The following is an 18475-nucleotide window of genomic DNA, read 5'->3' as shown; positions in this document are numbered from 1 at the left end:
CTTCTATTCAGTGTTAGTGGAAGCTGAGAGTCGCAGATGAAAAGACTTTAGCGTGAGGACCTCTTATTTGTTTGACTTTGATTCTTGTGTTTGTGTATTGAACTTTTGACAGTCATTATTTTCACTTGTGTTTTCTGGCTCTCATTACTGAGCACAACACCATCTACTCCTTCTGTGTCACCACTTTCTGGTCACACCTTTTCAGTTCTGTATGTGGTTCCTGCCCGGGATTGGTTCCTGCCTTGTGCCCTGTGTTGGCTGGGATTGGCTCCAGCAGACCCCCGTGACCCTGTGTTCGGATTCAGCGGGTTGGATAATGGATGGATGGATGGATGTGGTTTATGCCTGGAATTTTTCACAAAATCAAGGTTGATGTACAGAGTTTGGTGACTGAATGGCGAGAGCTGAAGTTTTCAAATTTTAAATATACATTATTCACAAGTTCGGATTCTGTGGCTGCTTAAGTGTGTGTTTCTCTTGTTCTCATTTTGTTTGCTCTTTAGTAGCTAGTGTAATAATTGCAGGCACTCACATGTGTTTATGCAGCATTGCATGCTCATCTATAAGGCCACTCCTTTTTCATATTAAGAGTGGGCCTGTTTATGCCTTTTTGCTGTTTTCATTTTTGTCCCTGTTGATGCTGACTGTGACACATTTTCTATATATCAGTTTTCATTTTTATTTTTACATGTCTGCTAGTGGTGACAACATGGAAGCTGGAGACGATTTTTGAGCTGTGAATCAAACAGCAAGGAAGGAAAAACTGTAATGAAAGTAAATTACTAAAAATGTTTTCACCCTGAAAGGTCCTGCATATTGTAATATTTCTAAGAGGAAAGAACGACTCAATCTGAAGAGACAGAAAGTGACACATTTAATGTGCATACCTCTTTGATGGGCTGTTCAATGGCAAGGTGTTCAAACCAAGCTTGATAGTCAATATGGCCATCAGTAGTGTTGGGCACAAGCTGAGAGCGCAAGATCCTCCAAGGCAGACCCAGCTGCATCACAGACTCCACAGTGTTTGCCCAGTCGTTCAAAGAGATCTTCCCTTAAAGGTAGAGGAGACAGAAACAATTTGAAGGAATAAAGGAAGGTTTTGTTAACGTAAGCAAATCAAAATGTCACAAGATAGCTTTATTTAGTTAAAACATCATCTGTTACATGTTACAGCGTATTTCAACATTACATCCATTCACTAAAGGCTGCGGAAAACCCACAGGCCCTTGCAGGTCATTGTAAATGTGCTCGTGGTGTTGGTTTGAGTTTCTCTTTCAATTATACTGGATTTTTGGCCTCTTGGCCATTCTCTGGATTTCATATTGTTATATATGATTATTATAGCTGACTATACTTCCTTAGAAGGCTGGCGTCCTTCAACATCTGCAATAAGATGCTGCAGAAGTTCTATCAGACGGTTGTGGTGAGCGCCCTCTTCTACGCGGTGGTGTGCTGGGGAGGCAGCATTAAGAGGAAAGATGCCTCACGCCTGGACAAACTGGTGAGGAAGGCAGGCTCTATTGTTGGCATGGAGCTGGACAGTTTAACATCTGTGGCAGAGCGAAGGGCGCTCAGCAGGCTCCTATCAATTATGGAGAATCCACTGCATCCACTAAATAGTATCATCTCCAGACAGAAGAGCAGCTTCAGCGACAGACTGCTGTCAATGTCCTGCTCCACTGACAGACTGAGAAGATTGTTCCTCCCCCAAACTATGCGACTCTTCAATTCCACCCGGGGGTGTAAACGTTAACATTTAACATTATACAAAGTTATTGTCTGTTTTTCACCTGCATTATTATCATTCTTTAATTTAATATTATTTATTGTATCATTATGCTGCTGCTGGAGCATGTGAATTTCCCATTGGGATTAATAAAGTATCTATCTATCTATCTATCTATCTATCTATCTATCTATCTATCTATCTATCTATCTATCTATCTATCTATCTATCTATCTATCAGGACTCTGTTTGCTATTAGGATTGCCTATTTTGAAGGAATTGCCTTCTATGTATTTTACCTTGTGCTCTCTCTTGGGGTTTGATGGTTATTCCCCCAATAATGAGCCATTGTTGAATTGCTGGAGATTCCTCATGTTTACATTTTTAAGAGTAGCAAAATATGTGTGAGTGGAAGTCTGGAAATGACTGCTGTATCTATCGCCTCCCAGCTTAAAGAAAGTAAAGATGATGTTTATTCCTTCAGTATTTGAGTATCGAAGAACATGGATAAAGGAGATGACTGGAATAGCAGAAATATTTAACATTTTTAAAAACACACCTTCTAAAAATGCAGTGCCACCATGACATGCACTCAACTGTCTAACTTCTGGAAGAAAATACAGTAATGAAATGTTCCTACAACATGGGTGGACACTTCGGTACTTTGGCATAGGCACTGATGGCTATCCATGTAAGCTCATATGCCTTAAAGCTTCAACATCCCCTTTCAAACAAAAAGAAGAATGGCACCTACCCTTTTTTGTTTTGTCGCATTGTTCAAAGGCTCTCAAGAGGTCACATCTGTGTGCAAAAAGCTGCTCTCTCAGATCTCTAATGGCAGATCTTTCCACCCTACTGACTCTGGATGGATGTGCAGAGAATGCAAAACAAGAAACACATACAATCAGTCAGTCAATCATTTTCCAACCCACTATATCCTAACACAGGGTCACGGGGGTCTGCTGGAGCCAATCCCAGCCAACACAGGGTGCAAGGAAGGAAACAAACCCCGGGCAGGGCGCCAGCCCACCGCAGAGAAACACATACAATACTGTTATATTATTATTTTACGTACGTATAAGGAGCATTATTGTTGAAAACAAACAGCGTTAAAAGTTTAAATACTTAAAAGCGTATGCATATTTTTTTTTTAGTTCAGGTAGAAATGGACGCAGTAATTAAAAACCAGTCATCGAAATATTGACTGAATTTGGCCATGTTACTGCCTAAGGAGATGCATTATGTTAGCCTGATTAAAGTTTATTAACTCAGGAACAGAAATGACTTACTGTGTACTCAAATTGTAATGAATGAGTCATTTGGACCCTAGAATGCTGGTGACTTAACTGAGGGGACATCAGAACGAACAAACTACAATTCGCATGTGGGATTTGTGAACACAACAAGCTGGACTTGCTCTATTCAGATATCAATGCCTTTAAATATAAACCTGATCTGAGAACATCTTACAAGGCTGTGATTGACCGCAGCAGCTCTCATATTTAAGCCAGGACTTCTTTTGTTTGTTGCAGAGGGGATTGTTGTTTGCCATTTAAAAATATACCTTTTCCTGAGCTTCTGTAATATTTTAATCCCCCCAGGAACAAATAAAATCTATCTGTCTGTCTGCCTGTCTCTCTATCAAGAATCACTTAGTGCAAGCAGCACAGTGAACATGTAAATAGTGAATAAGCAAACTTTCAATAATCTTTACTGTCACACAATTCTTCCTACACCAGACTTTTCATTTTTGTGCTCAGAAACTGGGACTGATGTGATCATGTAGATGTCTTTGGTGTTCTCCCATCGAGAGGGAACTCCACTTATTAAATGGTTGTTGAAGGGGAAATGTTTTTTTACATTAGTAAACTTTTCCTTTAAGCCAAAGTAAAACTCTAAAGTACAAAGGTCATACTCTGGACCTCACAAGACTAGCAGAATCATTTTCCCAGAACAGACTGATAAGAAGCACCCTTAACTAACATCTGCATACTGATAAGCAGAGTGCCATAGGATGTCCAAGAATTAGACATCGTCATTTACAGAATTTCTCAGTTCAGCCTGAAACCTGCTTGAGATTACTGCAGTTGGCGCCCCTGGTACAATGGTAAAAATAAAGAAACCTTTGAATCATCCAGGGCTTCAACTGATAATAAAGAGAAACTCCACAGCAGATATTTGGTGCTGAAATCCACCTGCTGCTACAGATGACTGGCAGTGTGTGAGGTGGACGTCACTGTGGTGTCGGTACAAAGGTCAGCGTCATGCGCTTCCTGATTATCCAATAAGATTGGATTCCTTCAAACACATTGTGCTGAAGTTTGTTTTGGCAATGGATACTTCTTGCTATATTTTTTGTGGTTAGGGTTTGATGATTGACATACTTACTTAAAGTTATTAAAGACCATTTCCCTCTTTTCAACACCTTGATTTCCATCCACCAATTTGGTTTCCAGCATAAGGTTTATTCTCTCCATTTTTGACCCCACCCTTTATATATACAACATTTCATCTCCTGGGCCTTTTCTTCAAATAAATTGCCACATATCTTTACTTTAATAGCTGAGTGGAGTTTGCATATTTTCCTTGCTTTACAATGACTTTTGATTTTCATAAAGACTTGCAGTCGATTTGTTATGGACTCTAAATTCACTAAGTGTGTCAGGGTGGTGCCCTGCGATTTACTGGTATCCTGGCATATTTGGTTATCAAACTGTAAGCAGCAGAAAGAAGATGTAACATGGATAACAAAATTACAATTACAATAATCCCTCCTCCATCGCAGGGGTTGCGTTCCAGAGCCACCCGCGAAATAAGAAAATCCGCAAAGTAGAAACCATATGTTTATATGGTTATTTTTATATTGTCATGCTTGGGTCACAGATTTGCGCAGAAACACAGGGGGTTGTAGAGAGACAGGAACGTTATTCAAACACTGCAAACAAACATTTGTCTCTTTTTCAAAAGTTTAAACTGTGCTCCATGACAAGACAGAGATGACAGTTCCGTCTCACAATTAAAAGAATGCAAACATATCTTCCTCTTCAAAGGAGTGCGCGTCAGGAGCAGAGACTGTCATAAAGACAGAGAAAAGCAAACAAATCAATAGGGCTGTTTGGCTTTTAAGTATGCGAAGCACAGCGGCACAATGCAGTTACAATGAAGGCAGCAGCTCACACCCCCTCCGTCAGGAGCAGACAGAGAGAGAGACAGAGAAAAACAAACAAGCAAAAATCAATACATGCCCTTCGAGCTTTTAAGTATGCGAAGCACCGTGCAGCATGTCGCTTCAGGAAGCAGCTGCACAGAAGGTAGCAACGTGAAGATAATCTTTCAGCATTTTTAGACGAGCGTCCGTATCGTCTAGGTGTGTGAACAGCCCCCCTGCTCAATCCCCCTACGTCAGGATCAGAGAAAGTCAGCGCAAGAGAGAGAGAGAGAAAAGTAAGTTGGGTAGCTTCTCAGCCATCTGCCAATACCGTCCCGTGTATGAAATCAACTGGGCAAACCAACTGAGGAAGCATGTACCAGAAATTAAAAGACCCATTGTCCGCAGAAATCCGCGAACCAGCAAAAAATCCGCGATATATATTTAAATATGCTTACATATAAAATCCGCAATAGAGTGAAGCCGCGAAAGGCGAAGAAGCGCGATATAGCGAGGGATTACTGTACAGCTAAGTAGGGCTGATTTAATTTAATTTGTGCATTTCATTTTAAAACTTTTTTTTATATTTTTACTGATTTTAATCAGAAACAGATAACATTCCATATAGTCAAGACAAATTTAACAAATCAAAGCAAAACTTGACTCCCACCCAAAAGAAAGAGAAAGGAGACAGCAACCGCAGCTACTCTATACAACGGGCAAGAAAAGAAAGGTATCCTTTTTCCCAAAATGGAAACTCATTCTAAAATGTTATCGCTTTGATCCTGCCATATTTTTAAAAAATTTTGAACAGATCCTCTAAGTGAGAATTTGATTTTTTTTTCCAATTTCAAGTAGTATAGAACATCGATTACCCACTGACTTAAAAGTGTTGTGTGGGATTCTTCCAGTTGAGCAAGATAAGTCTGCGTGCTAGTAGTGTAGTAAAGGAAATTACAGTTTGTCTGTCCTTCTCCACTAGAAGTCTGTCTGGGATTACACCAAATACAGCTGCTAGTGGATTAGGAGGGATTGTGACGCCGAGGCTGTCTGATAGCCATGCAACGATTTTTGTCCAAAATGATGTTAACTTGGTGCACACCAAAAACATGAGGCCTAGTGAGGCTGGAGCTCGATTGCAACATTCACAGGTTGAATCTTGCCCTGGAAACATTTTGGACAATTTTAATTGCGATAAATGCACTCGATATAAGATTGAGTTTATTCTGTGCATGGTTGCCTTCCACCCCTTTTCTGAAATATTGAGTGACAGATCCTTTCCCTAATGTACTTTCAAGTATTTGAAGGGAAGAGACTTTAATATATTTTTATGAATTGTAGAGATGCTATCTGTGTGTTCAAGACTGATCAATAATTCTTCTGGAATAGAACAAGTAGGAAGGTGAGGCAAATTGGGCAGATTTTGTTTATAAAAGTTTCTATTTTGAAAGTAGTGTAGGAATTGTGTTGATGAGAAGTTGTATTTGAAGCGTAATTGTTTGTAGGATGCAAAGACATTATCTATCTACAAGTCTCTAAGTGTTTTATTACCAGACATTTTCCAGACATTGAATAGTGTATATGTTTGAGAGGGTGGAGAAAGGTGGTTGTCATGTAGAGGTGCAACAGATAAAAGCTTTTCTGTCTTAAAGTGCTTCCTACATTGGTTCCATATTTTGAGAGAATGAAGGACAATTGGATTTTTAGTGTAATGATGGTAGTTTGTATTAACTGGGGCACAGAGCAGGGAATATGAAAAAGTACAGCAAGAATTTATTTCTATTGCAGACCAGGCTTGTGGATATTCATCAATTTGTGTCGATGTCCAGGTCTTTATAGCTTGTATATTTGCCACCCAGTAATAAAACTGAAAGTTGAGTAGTGCCATGCCCCCTTCTGCTTTATGTCATTTTAGACTCGCCCTTTGGATGCGTGGGTGTTTCAAATTCCAAATAAATGTAGTTATGATTTTGTCTAATTTCTTAAAAAAAGGAGTTGTTAATGTATATGGGGATGCTTTGAAATAGGAAGAGCAGCTTAGGAAAAATGGTCATCCTAACAATGTTGATTCTTCCTACTAACATAAGGTGGAGGGCAGACCATCTAGTCACATTTTGTTTAATTTTTTTAATGCAGACAGCAAAATTTGGTTGAAAAAGAGCTTTATATTTACTTATAATATTTACCCCCAGATATTTAAAGTGATGGGAAGGTGTCCAGTCCAATATTATGTGCTAGAGAGTTCACTGGAAAGAGCACGATTTTATTTAATTTGATTTTAAGTTCAGATATATTTGAAACTCTGCTAAAGCTTTTAGGACTGCTGGCACAGAATTTTGTCAGTCTGATATATACAGTACCATGTCATCTGCATATAGTGATATTTTCTATTCAAGTCCTTCTCCCCTGAAAATCTCTGGGGCGTTTTGAAAGTATGCAGCCAACGGTTCAAAGGTGATTGCAAAGAGCAAAGGTGATAAGGGGCATCCTTGTCCAGTATCACATTCTAGTTTGAAGTAGTCTGAAATAAAGTTGATAATACAAACTGAGACTTCTGGACTGGTATAAAGTAGATTGATCCATGCACATATGTATGGGCCAAACCCAAATTTATGCAATGTGGTGAATTGGTAGTCTCATTCAACCAAATCAAATGCTTCTTCTGCATCTAAAGATACTAAGATCTCTGGGGTGTTAGATATATTTGGTAAATATATTATATTAAACAAAGGTTGAAGTTTAGAAGTTAAGTGTCTGCCTTTAATAACTTCTGTTTGGTCCATGTTCTTCTTAGGAAAGATGGTAATTAATGCTTGGTGAAAAGTTTAACGTAGATTTTTTTTTTTTGTCTTTAGCTTCTATAAACGTTGCTAATAATCATGGAGCTAACTTATTTGAGAATTTTTTTTATAAAATTTCATTTGGTAGCCATCAGGGCCAGTTGCTTTCAACTTTGAAGTGAGTTTATAGAATCTAGTAATTCTGAAAGTGCCAGAGGTTTACCCAGTTCCACAGCACTAAGAGTATCTAGCTTTGGTATCTGAAATGAATCAAAAAACACATTAGATGCTGTCTTATCTTCTTTAAACTGAGTACAATATAAGGACTTACTGTCAGTTATATTTTTATGGTCAATAATTTTATCTCCATCTGTGTTGTTAATTGCTGTTATTGCATGACGGACTTCCTGCCTGTGGATTTGTTGGGTTAAGATCTTATTGGCCTTTTCTCCATGTTCATAATAATGATTTAGCGATTTAAAAATAAGCTGTTCCATTTCTTTAGTAGTAAGGAGGTCAGATTGTGATTGCAATAGACATAGAGTGCCTCATTTGGAGACCAGGCGTGTTCTTGATCTATTCTGGTAATTTTGCTGATTAACTCAGACACCTTTTTAGTTTCTAGTTTATTTTTGTGAGAAAGATATGAAATAATATGTACTCTTAAAAAATGTCTTCAGAGTTGAGACCTCTGACGATGTATTTGTCTCAAGAAAATAATCAATTTGCTTGGATATGAATTCTGTACAGTTCTCATCAGCTAATGACAGCTAAAGACAGCAGCTACAAGGTGAGTGTGTAGGACGCAGTAATTTGAGGTCCATGATCAGAGGGGCATGGTGAGAGATAACAATAGTGTTAAACTTAAGAGATCTGATTGTCTGCAAAAAAATTATTGTCTATGAGGAAATAATCAATTCTTGAGTAACAATAAATGTACGGGTGAGAAGAAAGAGTATGCAGTTAGGTTAGGATTTAAGAACCTCCATGGGTCAGATTATGATCCTTTACAAACTGTGTAATTATCTTTGCAGTATTAGACGTTATCGCCATTTTATCTAAGAATCTATCCAAGTGTGGATTTAAAACACAATCAAAGTCTTCAACCATTATAATTTTGTGAGAGTTCATATTAGGGATAGCTGCAAATACAGTTTGGAAGAAAGCTCTATCATCCGTGTTAGATGCATAGATATTATTCAAGATCATTTTAGTATTAGATAAATTGCCCGTCAGTATGACATATTGCCAGACCACTCTCTTTGTACCCAAAACTACTCCTTGCTTAATCAGTGAGTCTCCTGTAAAAATATCATCTTGGCATTTAGACTTGTTGAGTGTAAGAGTAGTTTCTTTCTCTTTAATTCATGATTGTGACACTTGACATTCCAGCTCACAAAGTTCACTATTTGGTCATGGAAATATTTCTTCTGAACTTTTGCTGACATTTTGTAGTCTTAGGTTAAAAGTAGTACATTGCGATAGCTTTGACATAAATTTCATATTATTGCCAAGTCTTATTATTGTCCCAGGTTATTGGGGTATAAGGGATAAATTATAAATAGCATTGCTCTCTTTCCCTCCACCCCCTAGCCCATACTCCCAAGCATCACACCTAGCTTAAGAATTCAAAGACTGCAACAACTAAAGCTATAGTCCCCACCTGATACAAAGTTTGCTGAGTGACCCTGATTTGAATCATTCGGGTGGTACATCTTTCATATCTAACATTGATTCCAAATAAACATAAGTAATTATTGAACTAAAGTTTGGGTATTACCTCGCTCTCTTATTGTTTACTGTCATTTCGCAGCGACTGATGAGTGTTAACCTGAATGAACATGGCTCATTTTATTAAGTTCTTTCAGGTGTAGTGATTCGAGTACAGACTGGTATACCTGGGCCTCAACAAGGGATGGCTTTCAGGCAAGTTCTTGGCTCCTGTCAGAATATTTGTGCAGCCCTTATACAGGGAGCTACTGGAGTGAGGAGCATTACATCTGTGAACACCACCAGGAGTGCTGCTCCTGAAGTGGCTTTTAGCCTTTACTAAAGCATTCTGAAGTGTAGGCCTTTTAGGGGAATCAATCCAAAAATGGACCGACAAATCCATGTATCCTGCAGGAGTGCATCTCATGAGCGGAGCAGCTTCCAGCCCCTATTACGGTATTGAAGCTGAGGTAGCCAGCCTTGGCCATTGTTAATGTGTTGCAGACCTCTCTGTGAGAATAAAGTGCTATGAAGTGTTGCGTGAAATGCATCGAGTCAGTGATGAGCGGACGTTAAAGTAGGTATTGCAGGATGTAGATGAAAATCAAGGCTATTAATTGAGACGTTTCCAGAATTAACTTGCCATAAAAAGTACCTTAGAGGGTAAAGTACCTTTCATGAACACTTTTACATGACAAAAAGGCAGGTCTAGTAAATTAATGAAATGTGTGGATGGGTTTATGTTTCATGCAGTATACTCTACATAGCACTGTAGCTGGTAACACATTGGAATAGGAGTTACCTTGGTGAATCTGCGAAAAATGCTGCTTTCATTTCAAAAGCTTTCTATCTACGTTAGAATTTTCAGGTTGTCGTTGAAACAGCAAAAATGGTTAATGTTTTCTTTTGGGCATGTGTGATTTTTCACAAAGAACAATGATTGTTTACTAAGCAAATGTTAAATAAAAGAGAAATGCATGAAGAACAAAAAGACCACTTGTAGAATACTCTAATATGGACTTTTTCTGGACACATGATGTACAAGGGCTTTTAAAGATTGCAAACAATTATAAGGTAGCCAAAGCTCTACAAAATATAGACTGGGAGTTCTGCCAAAATAAATACAGTTAAAATATTCAAGTATTTCAAGGTGCAGTACAGGCCAGCTAATGTAGAAGTTAGGAAAGTCCACAAAACTGAATTCAGTGCCTGATCACATGACAGATATTCAAAAAGTTCAGTTTTCTTCATCCATAATGTTACTCGCGACTTGGTCTTTTCAAATGTATACACTTTGGCAAGTGTGTTTTTAAAAAGATTAAGTTGCAGTGGTGAAGTGTCATCTTGTTGAAGTGGGAAGGTCAAAATTTTTTAATTATCCATGTTAGTGTGGACTAAGCTTGATCATGGTCTCAAGACAAAAAGCAGCAGTGACGCATTAGAAAATGGCTACCTATTACTCAGATACTCCTGTGTAAGAAGACCGAAACTAACACTGTGCTTTTGGAACAAAATAGTGCATAATACAGCCAACCATTAAAGCTCAAAGCATTACCCTGTAGCTTTGGTGAAATTCAAAATCAAGAAAACTGCTAGTAGATTTTCCAATAGAATAAATATAATATTGTAGATGAAGTCAAGCATCTTATTTAAAAAGCCCAAAATAATAATAAAGTAAAAAATTAATTAAAAAAACAACAAAGAGCAACACTATGAATATGGGAGATTATTCTGTAGTGTATGGTAAAGTTCATTAGAAATTTAAACAATAGAATAATTTGGACAAGAAGAGGCCATTTAACCACAACAGGCTTTCCAATCCCGTTCAAAAGCTTTCCCTAAAATAATGGCAAGTCGGGTTATGAGGGTTCTCAAGGTACAACTATTTATCAGACTGATTGGTTATCTTATTCCTTGTGCCTGTGTTTTTTCCTATGTAAAGAAAAACTTTCTCAAGTTTGTGCCAATTCTACTCTTGACAAGTTTATATCTGTGTCTTCATTTTCTTGTTGAAGAATTTATTTTAAAGTAACAGCTGGGATCCACTGTACTAATTCCCTTCATAATTTTAAACTGTTCATTAATGTCACCTCTTAATCTCTGTTTGTTTAAACTAAAAAGGTTTAACTCCTATCTTTCCTCATAGCTTATATCTGGCTGTTCTGGACTCAGCCTAGTTGATCTTCTCTGGACTTGCATCCAAAACTATACACACCCTCAAGGTGAGGCCTCACTAGTATGTTCTCTAGTTTAAGCATAACCGCCTTTGACATCACAGAGTACATCTCGTTCCCCTTCTTCACTCCCTATGATTCCTAATTTCTTTCAAATTTCAGACCTCATTGTGTACTCCAATCTAACAGTTTTACTTCCTATGCATAACAGTTTATATTGTAATAAACAGGATGTGTGTTGTGCTTGTGGGCACAAGTTGGTTGTTCGATGTGCATTGCATCAGGTTGTTAGATGGTGCTGTGCAGAACTGAGGGTAACTAACAACAGAAATAAGTAAATTATGCCAGGGATGATGAAAATTGAGGAGCCACAAGTAGGTTCTTAAGCAGATACCAACCTAGAATAGGACACTAGTTGATTGTCTCTTACTCTTTCATTAAAATTACAGATTTAACTGAACTGCGACTAAAAGCAAATTTGGCTGCATTTTTAATTTTTCTTTCACCTAAAGAAACCGAATAATCAGCAAAGTTTCACAGCCAAAAGTATGATGATGATCAGACTGAAAAAGACAATGAATCTTCAAAGTAGATACAACTGAGGAAATGAGTTGAGTGTTATTGAGGCCAAGCCTCTAGCACTCTCAAAATTACTAGATGCTATAAACTCACTTCATAGTGGGAAAGCAACAGGCCCTGATGGATACCCTGCCGAATTAAAAAAAAAAAAATCAATTAAGTTAGCTCCCATTTTATTAGCAACAGAATCCGGAGACAATAAAATTCTACCTCAGACTTTTCACCAAGCATTAATTACCATCATTACAAAGAAAAATAAAGACGTATTACAATGTGCATCATACAGGTCAATCTCACTTCTGAATAATAATGTTAAGATACTCTCCAAAGTCCTTGGTAGAAGGAGTGAGAAAGATATTTCTTCGGTAATATCACAAGACCAAACTGGATTTATTAAAGGCAGACACTTAGCTTCCAATTTTCGACGCCTGTTTAATGTAATATATTCACCCACAAAGTCTAACACCCCGGAGATGATGATATTGTTGAATGCAGAAAAAGCATTATATATGGTTGAATGGAACTACCTTTCACTACATTGGAGAAATTTGGGTTTGGTCTGAACATATGTGCATGGATCAAAATATTGTATGCCAGTCCAGAAACTTCAGTTTGTATTAACAACAATATTTCAGATTTCTTCAAACTAGAACGCGGTATTAGAAAAGGTGCCCCCTGTCACCACTGCTATTTGCAATCGCCATTGAGCCACTGGCAGTTCATTGTCGAAATGCTTATTAGATAAAGGGGATTATCAGAGAAGGACTTGAACAGAAAATATCACTATATGCAGATGATATGGTACTATACAGTATATATCATATTCACAAAATACTGTGCCTGCAGTCCTAACAGTATTAGCAAAATGTCAAAAGATTTCTGGATTCAAAATTAATTTGAATAAAAGTGTGTTCTTTCCAGTGAATTCTCAAGCACACAATATTAGATTGGACACCTTCCCTTTTATCATCTCAGATCAGTTTAAATACCTAGGGGTAAATATCACAAGTAAACTTAAAGCTCTTTTATCAACACCAAGACTTGTATAGATGGTCCACCCTTCATCTCACTTTAGCTGGAAGAATGAACATTGTCAAGATGAATATCCTTCCTAAGCTTCTTTTTCTATTTCAAAGCATTCCCATATCATGTCCTCCTTTATTTGGAAATCAAAACATCCACATATCCAAAGGGCAAACCCTACAAAGACCTAAGGTAGAAGGTGGCATGGCTCTATCTAACTTTCAATTGTATTACTGCAAATATACAAGCTATAAAAACCTGTATATTGACACAGATAGATAAACATAGACAGGCTTGGTCCACAATAGAAATAAAATCCTGCAGTACTTCTTTATATTTCTTGCTTTGTACCCCAATAAGTACAAGTCATCGCCAATATACTAACAACCCAATTGTGCTTCATTCACTCAGAATATGGAACCAATGTAGGAAGTACTTCAAGATAGAGAAGCTTTTATCTGTGGCACCTCTGCACAATAACCACCTTTTTCCACTCTCTTAAACGTACGCAGTTTTTAATGTTTGGAAAACATACAGGATTAAATCACTTAAAGATTTGTACATAGATAACATCTTTGCATCCTACGAACAATTACTCTCCAAACTTAACTTTCCATCAACACAATTCTTCCACTACCTCCAAATTAGAAACTTTGCTAAACAAAATTTGCCCAGTTTTCCTCTCCTCACACCTACATCTATTACGGAAGAAATATTGATCATTCTTGAGGACTCGGACAGCATTTCTGTAATATATAAAAACACTTTAAGGTCCCTTCCTTTCAAAGATCCCAGAGTACAGTGGGAAAAGCATCTCTCACTCAACATTTCAGAAAAGGAGTGGAGGGCAGCCATGCACAGAATTCACTCAAGCACATCTGTCTCGTTTAAAATTGTGCAAAATGTTTCCAGGGCAAGATCCAACCTGTGAACGTTGCAATCGAGCTTTAGCCTCATTGAGTCATATGTTTTGGGCCTGAACCAAATTAACATCATTCTGGACCAAAATGTTTAAATGCCTTTCAGACAGCCTTGATGTCACAATCCCTCCTTATTGATTAACAGCTAAAATCTGGCAGAATCTAATCAGTAACATTTTAGAATAAGCATTTATTTTGGGGAAAAGGATTTTCTCATGCTTTTTTTTTCTACTCTTAAATTTTCACTCTGGCTGTTGGCCTTGCTCATGGGTGGGGTTTGATGTGAACTGCTTTGTCAAGTTTGACTTGCTTGTATGAAATGTTACTTGCTTCTAATAAATTCAATAAAATGTAAAAGAAATGTTATTGAGGTCAAGCCAGAAGACCTGGTGAAAGTGAATATTTTTAACCTGCCACCAGCAAGAACGTTTGCTAATCATGATGCTTTCTTCTGAGTGGTTAATTACTTAATTTAATTGTAAGAATAATGTGCTTGAACTGAACAGAATTATAGAAACATTTTTTACCTCTGTCGCATAGTTAACTTCCGAGTTGTCTTGCTGGACTGGTACTGTACAAAATGAGGTATTAGATCTGGACCCATCCTGACATAAGCTCCTCTGTTGCTGCCTTCTTCATAGTAGTTGGAGGCAGAAAAGATAGTTAAGACCTGAATTAAAGAAGAAAAATTGATACTACCATATTTGCAAATAAAATTTTTTACATCTAATCAAATGCAATAGTTTATTTTTATAGCATTAATCAACTGAATTATTTTAGTTAAACACAGAGTATACTGTTTTTGATATGCTGGATCATGCTGAGTGAAACTGGAACTAATCTTAATGTGGCACGCAGCTGGGGGTGGGACCCAGCCGGGCCGCCCAGGAGGACAGGAGGAGGGCTCATGCCACGAGGGGGCGACTGCCCTGGTTATATTGGGGGCCACGGGTACAGGGCTTGGAAGCTCAACCCTGTAGGGGCCCGTGGTCCCCGCCAGGGGGCGTCCCCATGCCTGGAGGACTCGAGACCCCAGCACTTCCGTCACACCAAGAAGTGCTGGGTGGGAGAAAGAGAGAAGGAGGTGGTCCGAAGAGGCAGAGTGGTTGGCCTGGACTTTGGGGAAGATTGGGGTTTGTGGTGCACTTAGAGACATTGTAAATAGTAGTAGTGTAAATAAACGTGTGGTGGTGCAAAAATAACATGTCTGCCTGTCCGGGGCACGTTCCACATTAAACAATGAACCAGGCCATCACAGAACACAATCACCAATATCCATCCTGCTACAGTTATTTAATTGTAGAGTAGCCGGAATGTGGAGAACAGCAGGTGCAAATCAGAAACTAGGTGAGATATTAATTTTCCAAGGGCACATTTGCACATACACTCTCATTCACTCATTTAAATCATTTCATAACCTGAACATGCTGGAATTAGTTATCTTTTGTTAACAACAAGGGTATGACATGATTCATAAAGTGAGCCAACCTTTCTGTTGTGGCAGAATTCATAGCCATCCTGCTTGCACTCATGTGAGCGAATAAGTAGTTGAAAGTTGTGCTTCTCCAAGACTTCCTTTGTCACGTCTGGACCAAAGTAGCAACCACCCCCTCTCACTACGTTTGGAATGCATCCCTCTTGATTGACTGGGTCACTCCAAAGAATGTCAACAACCTAAGGATAAATACACAGAAAAATCTAAATCGACTAGACTTCTCATCACAGTGTTTCCATTTTATTTCTTTGTCATTCTTATCAGCTCCAGTCTCTGTTTTAGACATTGTGAACAGTGTTTTATGTAATTTTTGTTTACTTACTGTATGTCTAGTAGGAAGAATCGTAATTGTGGTTCATACCTTATAACTGTGGGCAATCAATAAGTGGGAGGCTCACACAATTTTTTTTTTCAGGGAAATGGATGTTGAGGGGGACTGAGAGAATAACTTCATTCATTAACCATCCCAAACTGTTTACATTGTACAGAATTATAGGGAATGAGAGCCAGTCCATCAGTGTTGGACATTAGACAGGGGCCAACCCTCCAGCAGCACCAATTCATCATAAAGCAGATTTTCCCACACCAATAACCCTAACCTGTGCCTTTCTGTCTCTCTGGGAGGAAACAGCATTACTTTGAGAAAATCCCACAAAGACATGAAGATAATGTGCACATACTAGACTGAGTATTCACTCTGAAACTGAGATGTGTCAGCTCAAATTTCACACCAATGTACAGATTATGTGGATTATCTTACCTGTTTCCACTCCGCATTTTCTAATTCACTGGCCTCATACTGCTCAGTGTCTGATTCTGACAGTAATAAGGATACCCTAGTGTCATCAGAAAGACCCACTTGCTTCCGACACCTCTCAAGCTCCTTGTCTACGGAGAGGCGCACTCCTTTAGAGATGCTATTCAGAGGTCTGCTGTCAGATCCGGATCTGTATGTTGAGGGGACAGGTGAGGAATCATTTCTGTTGATCCCACAGCAACATTCACCAGGTTGTCTTTGTCCTTGCCTTGTTGTTTTTCTTCTCTTTGGTTGCTTTACAGCAGAAACATACTGTTTAGGAGGAAAGGACATATGTCCTTATTAGTAGAGAAATCTCAGATAATGTGAGATCTTCTACACAATATTAATTTCCTTTGCACAAATTGCCTGAGAAGAGCAACTTCGATTCAAGAGAAGTCTGCTGTTTTAATAAATTTCCTCCCAGCCGAGCTCTCAATTAGTCATTATAATCCAGAATATACATAATAATTCAGAAATGAAAAAACTTTTGATCAACAGACAGCAGTCCACCTTTTAAATAACAATTGTGGCCACAAGGAACTGGTTGTTCAGTTTTGTAGTAACATCAAATTTGTGAGAAATCAGATTTGAGACTTTTTTTCTTACAGTGAATTACTGCTTTCCTGCATTCTCTGGAGGTTTGAGTGAAATTTGTAATGTGGAAATATCCATGAACTCTGAATTATATTGATGAAGATAATGCATGTAAATTGTAGGGAGAGTTTGACTAAAGAGGTGCTGATACCCCTCACAGACAAGTTGGACAATGAGATGCTATCAATATCTATTAACAGCTGAGAAGACTGCTGACAGAGGAAGTCAAAAGGTACAACTCATCAGATATATGATAGGACATCCTCAGAAAATGCTGATTGTGAAGTGCAAGCACTTATGGGAGGGGTCAACCAGATTTCAACTGTCCAACCACAAGTCTCAAGTGGACATGGTTACAATAAGCTAAGTGCAACTCATGTGGTCTTATGAATGATCTAGCAGACACCAGTGTACAGAGCAAATGGAAAAGACCAGGAGCAACAGAGAACAATAGCAGCTAGTAAAAATGACATTATAAAACAAACAGGGGTCATTAAATCAAAAGAAGCAATGAAAACCAAATGTCACAGCCCAAAACAAAGTTAAAAGAAAGTTAAAAGAAATGTAGTCAAAAGGTCATAACATGGAATGTCTTCTTGGAAGTGCCTTTTAGCTTCCACTATGATTAAGATTGTTGATGTGGTAAGGAAAAGACTCTGATGCTTGGATGTCAGGATCAGCACGCCTCCATCTTAAATAGGTGTGACTTGATGATTTTTTTGGACCACTGGTGTCGCCAAATGAAGAACTGTGGAGTAACGAGTGATCTCCCTAAGATTACAGAGCACTTGCATAATCTAGGAAGAGAGAGATATTGTGATGTATGCTGGATATCATTCATGTGAATTACTTGTCTTGTACTTGGAACTAGGAGGTGCAAAAGCATTGGAAGAGAAATGTCCACCGCAGTCCCATGTCTAGAACTTGGTCCCACAACACACTGTCCATGTTATTCAATCCAAACATTATCAATGTTTTCATCAGATGTGAAGAAGTGATGGTAATCCTTACTTAAACCAACTCACAAGATAATAAATCTGGACACAAACCAACCAAAAATGATGAAAGTTATCCAATGCTATCAAAGCGGTGAGACCATTTGTTCCCTTTTCCTTCATATGATTTTGAAAATCCACATTTGCATGTAGTTTGAAAGGCTGATGTAGATTTTCATCCATTCCCACTTTGAATTGTTTGAAATGCTAAGGGCTGAAGGTAGATTATAAGGAAATGTGTATATATATTATATAATATTTTTTTAGAGTTAATCTGGTGCATTTTGCACTTTGATACCTGTGATGTTTTAGTTAATGTTTTTATTAGTTTAATATTAATTTTTATGTTATGGAGGTTTTATTGGGTTCAATGGAAAGATTTCAGTACTGTAAGATTTTATTATGGGAAGAATCTAATATTTTATTGTATTATTAACTTAATGCTTTGGATAGTATAGTGGCACTTTAAAAGACTAAAAATGCTAATTTATCTCAGGCACCAATACCAGATGGCTGTACAACAGTAGATGCT

The 18475-nt window shown here is 38.1% G+C and overlaps 1 protein-coding gene across 1 annotated transcript in view; it reads right to left on the bottom strand.

Moving 5' to 3' along the window:
- ppef2a (protein phosphatase with EF-hand domain 2a) overlaps positions 1-18475 on the bottom strand; it is a 64594-nt gene that overhangs the window by 9504 nt on the left and 36615 nt on the right. The window contains exons 11-15 of the mRNA XM_028803154.2: positions 16316-16624; positions 15549-15734; positions 14588-14730; positions 2481-2587; positions 888-1051 (exon numbers count right to left, since the gene is read on the bottom strand). Coding sequence (XP_028658987.1) covers positions 888-1051; positions 2481-2587; positions 14588-14730; positions 15549-15734; positions 16316-16624 — 909 coding nt within the window. The remainder of the gene's footprint in view (positions 1-887; positions 1052-2480; positions 2588-14587; positions 14731-15548; positions 15735-16315; positions 16625-18475) is intronic.

This window comes from Erpetoichthys calabaricus, chromosome 5, assembly GCF_900747795.2.
Source record: "Erpetoichthys calabaricus chromosome 5, fErpCal1.3, whole genome shotgun sequence".
NCBI lineage: Eukaryota > Metazoa > Chordata > Cladistia > Polypteriformes > Polypteridae > Erpetoichthys > Erpetoichthys calabaricus.
Note: the sequence above shows the minus strand (reverse complement) of the source record. Positions and strands in the feature narration are given on the sequence as shown.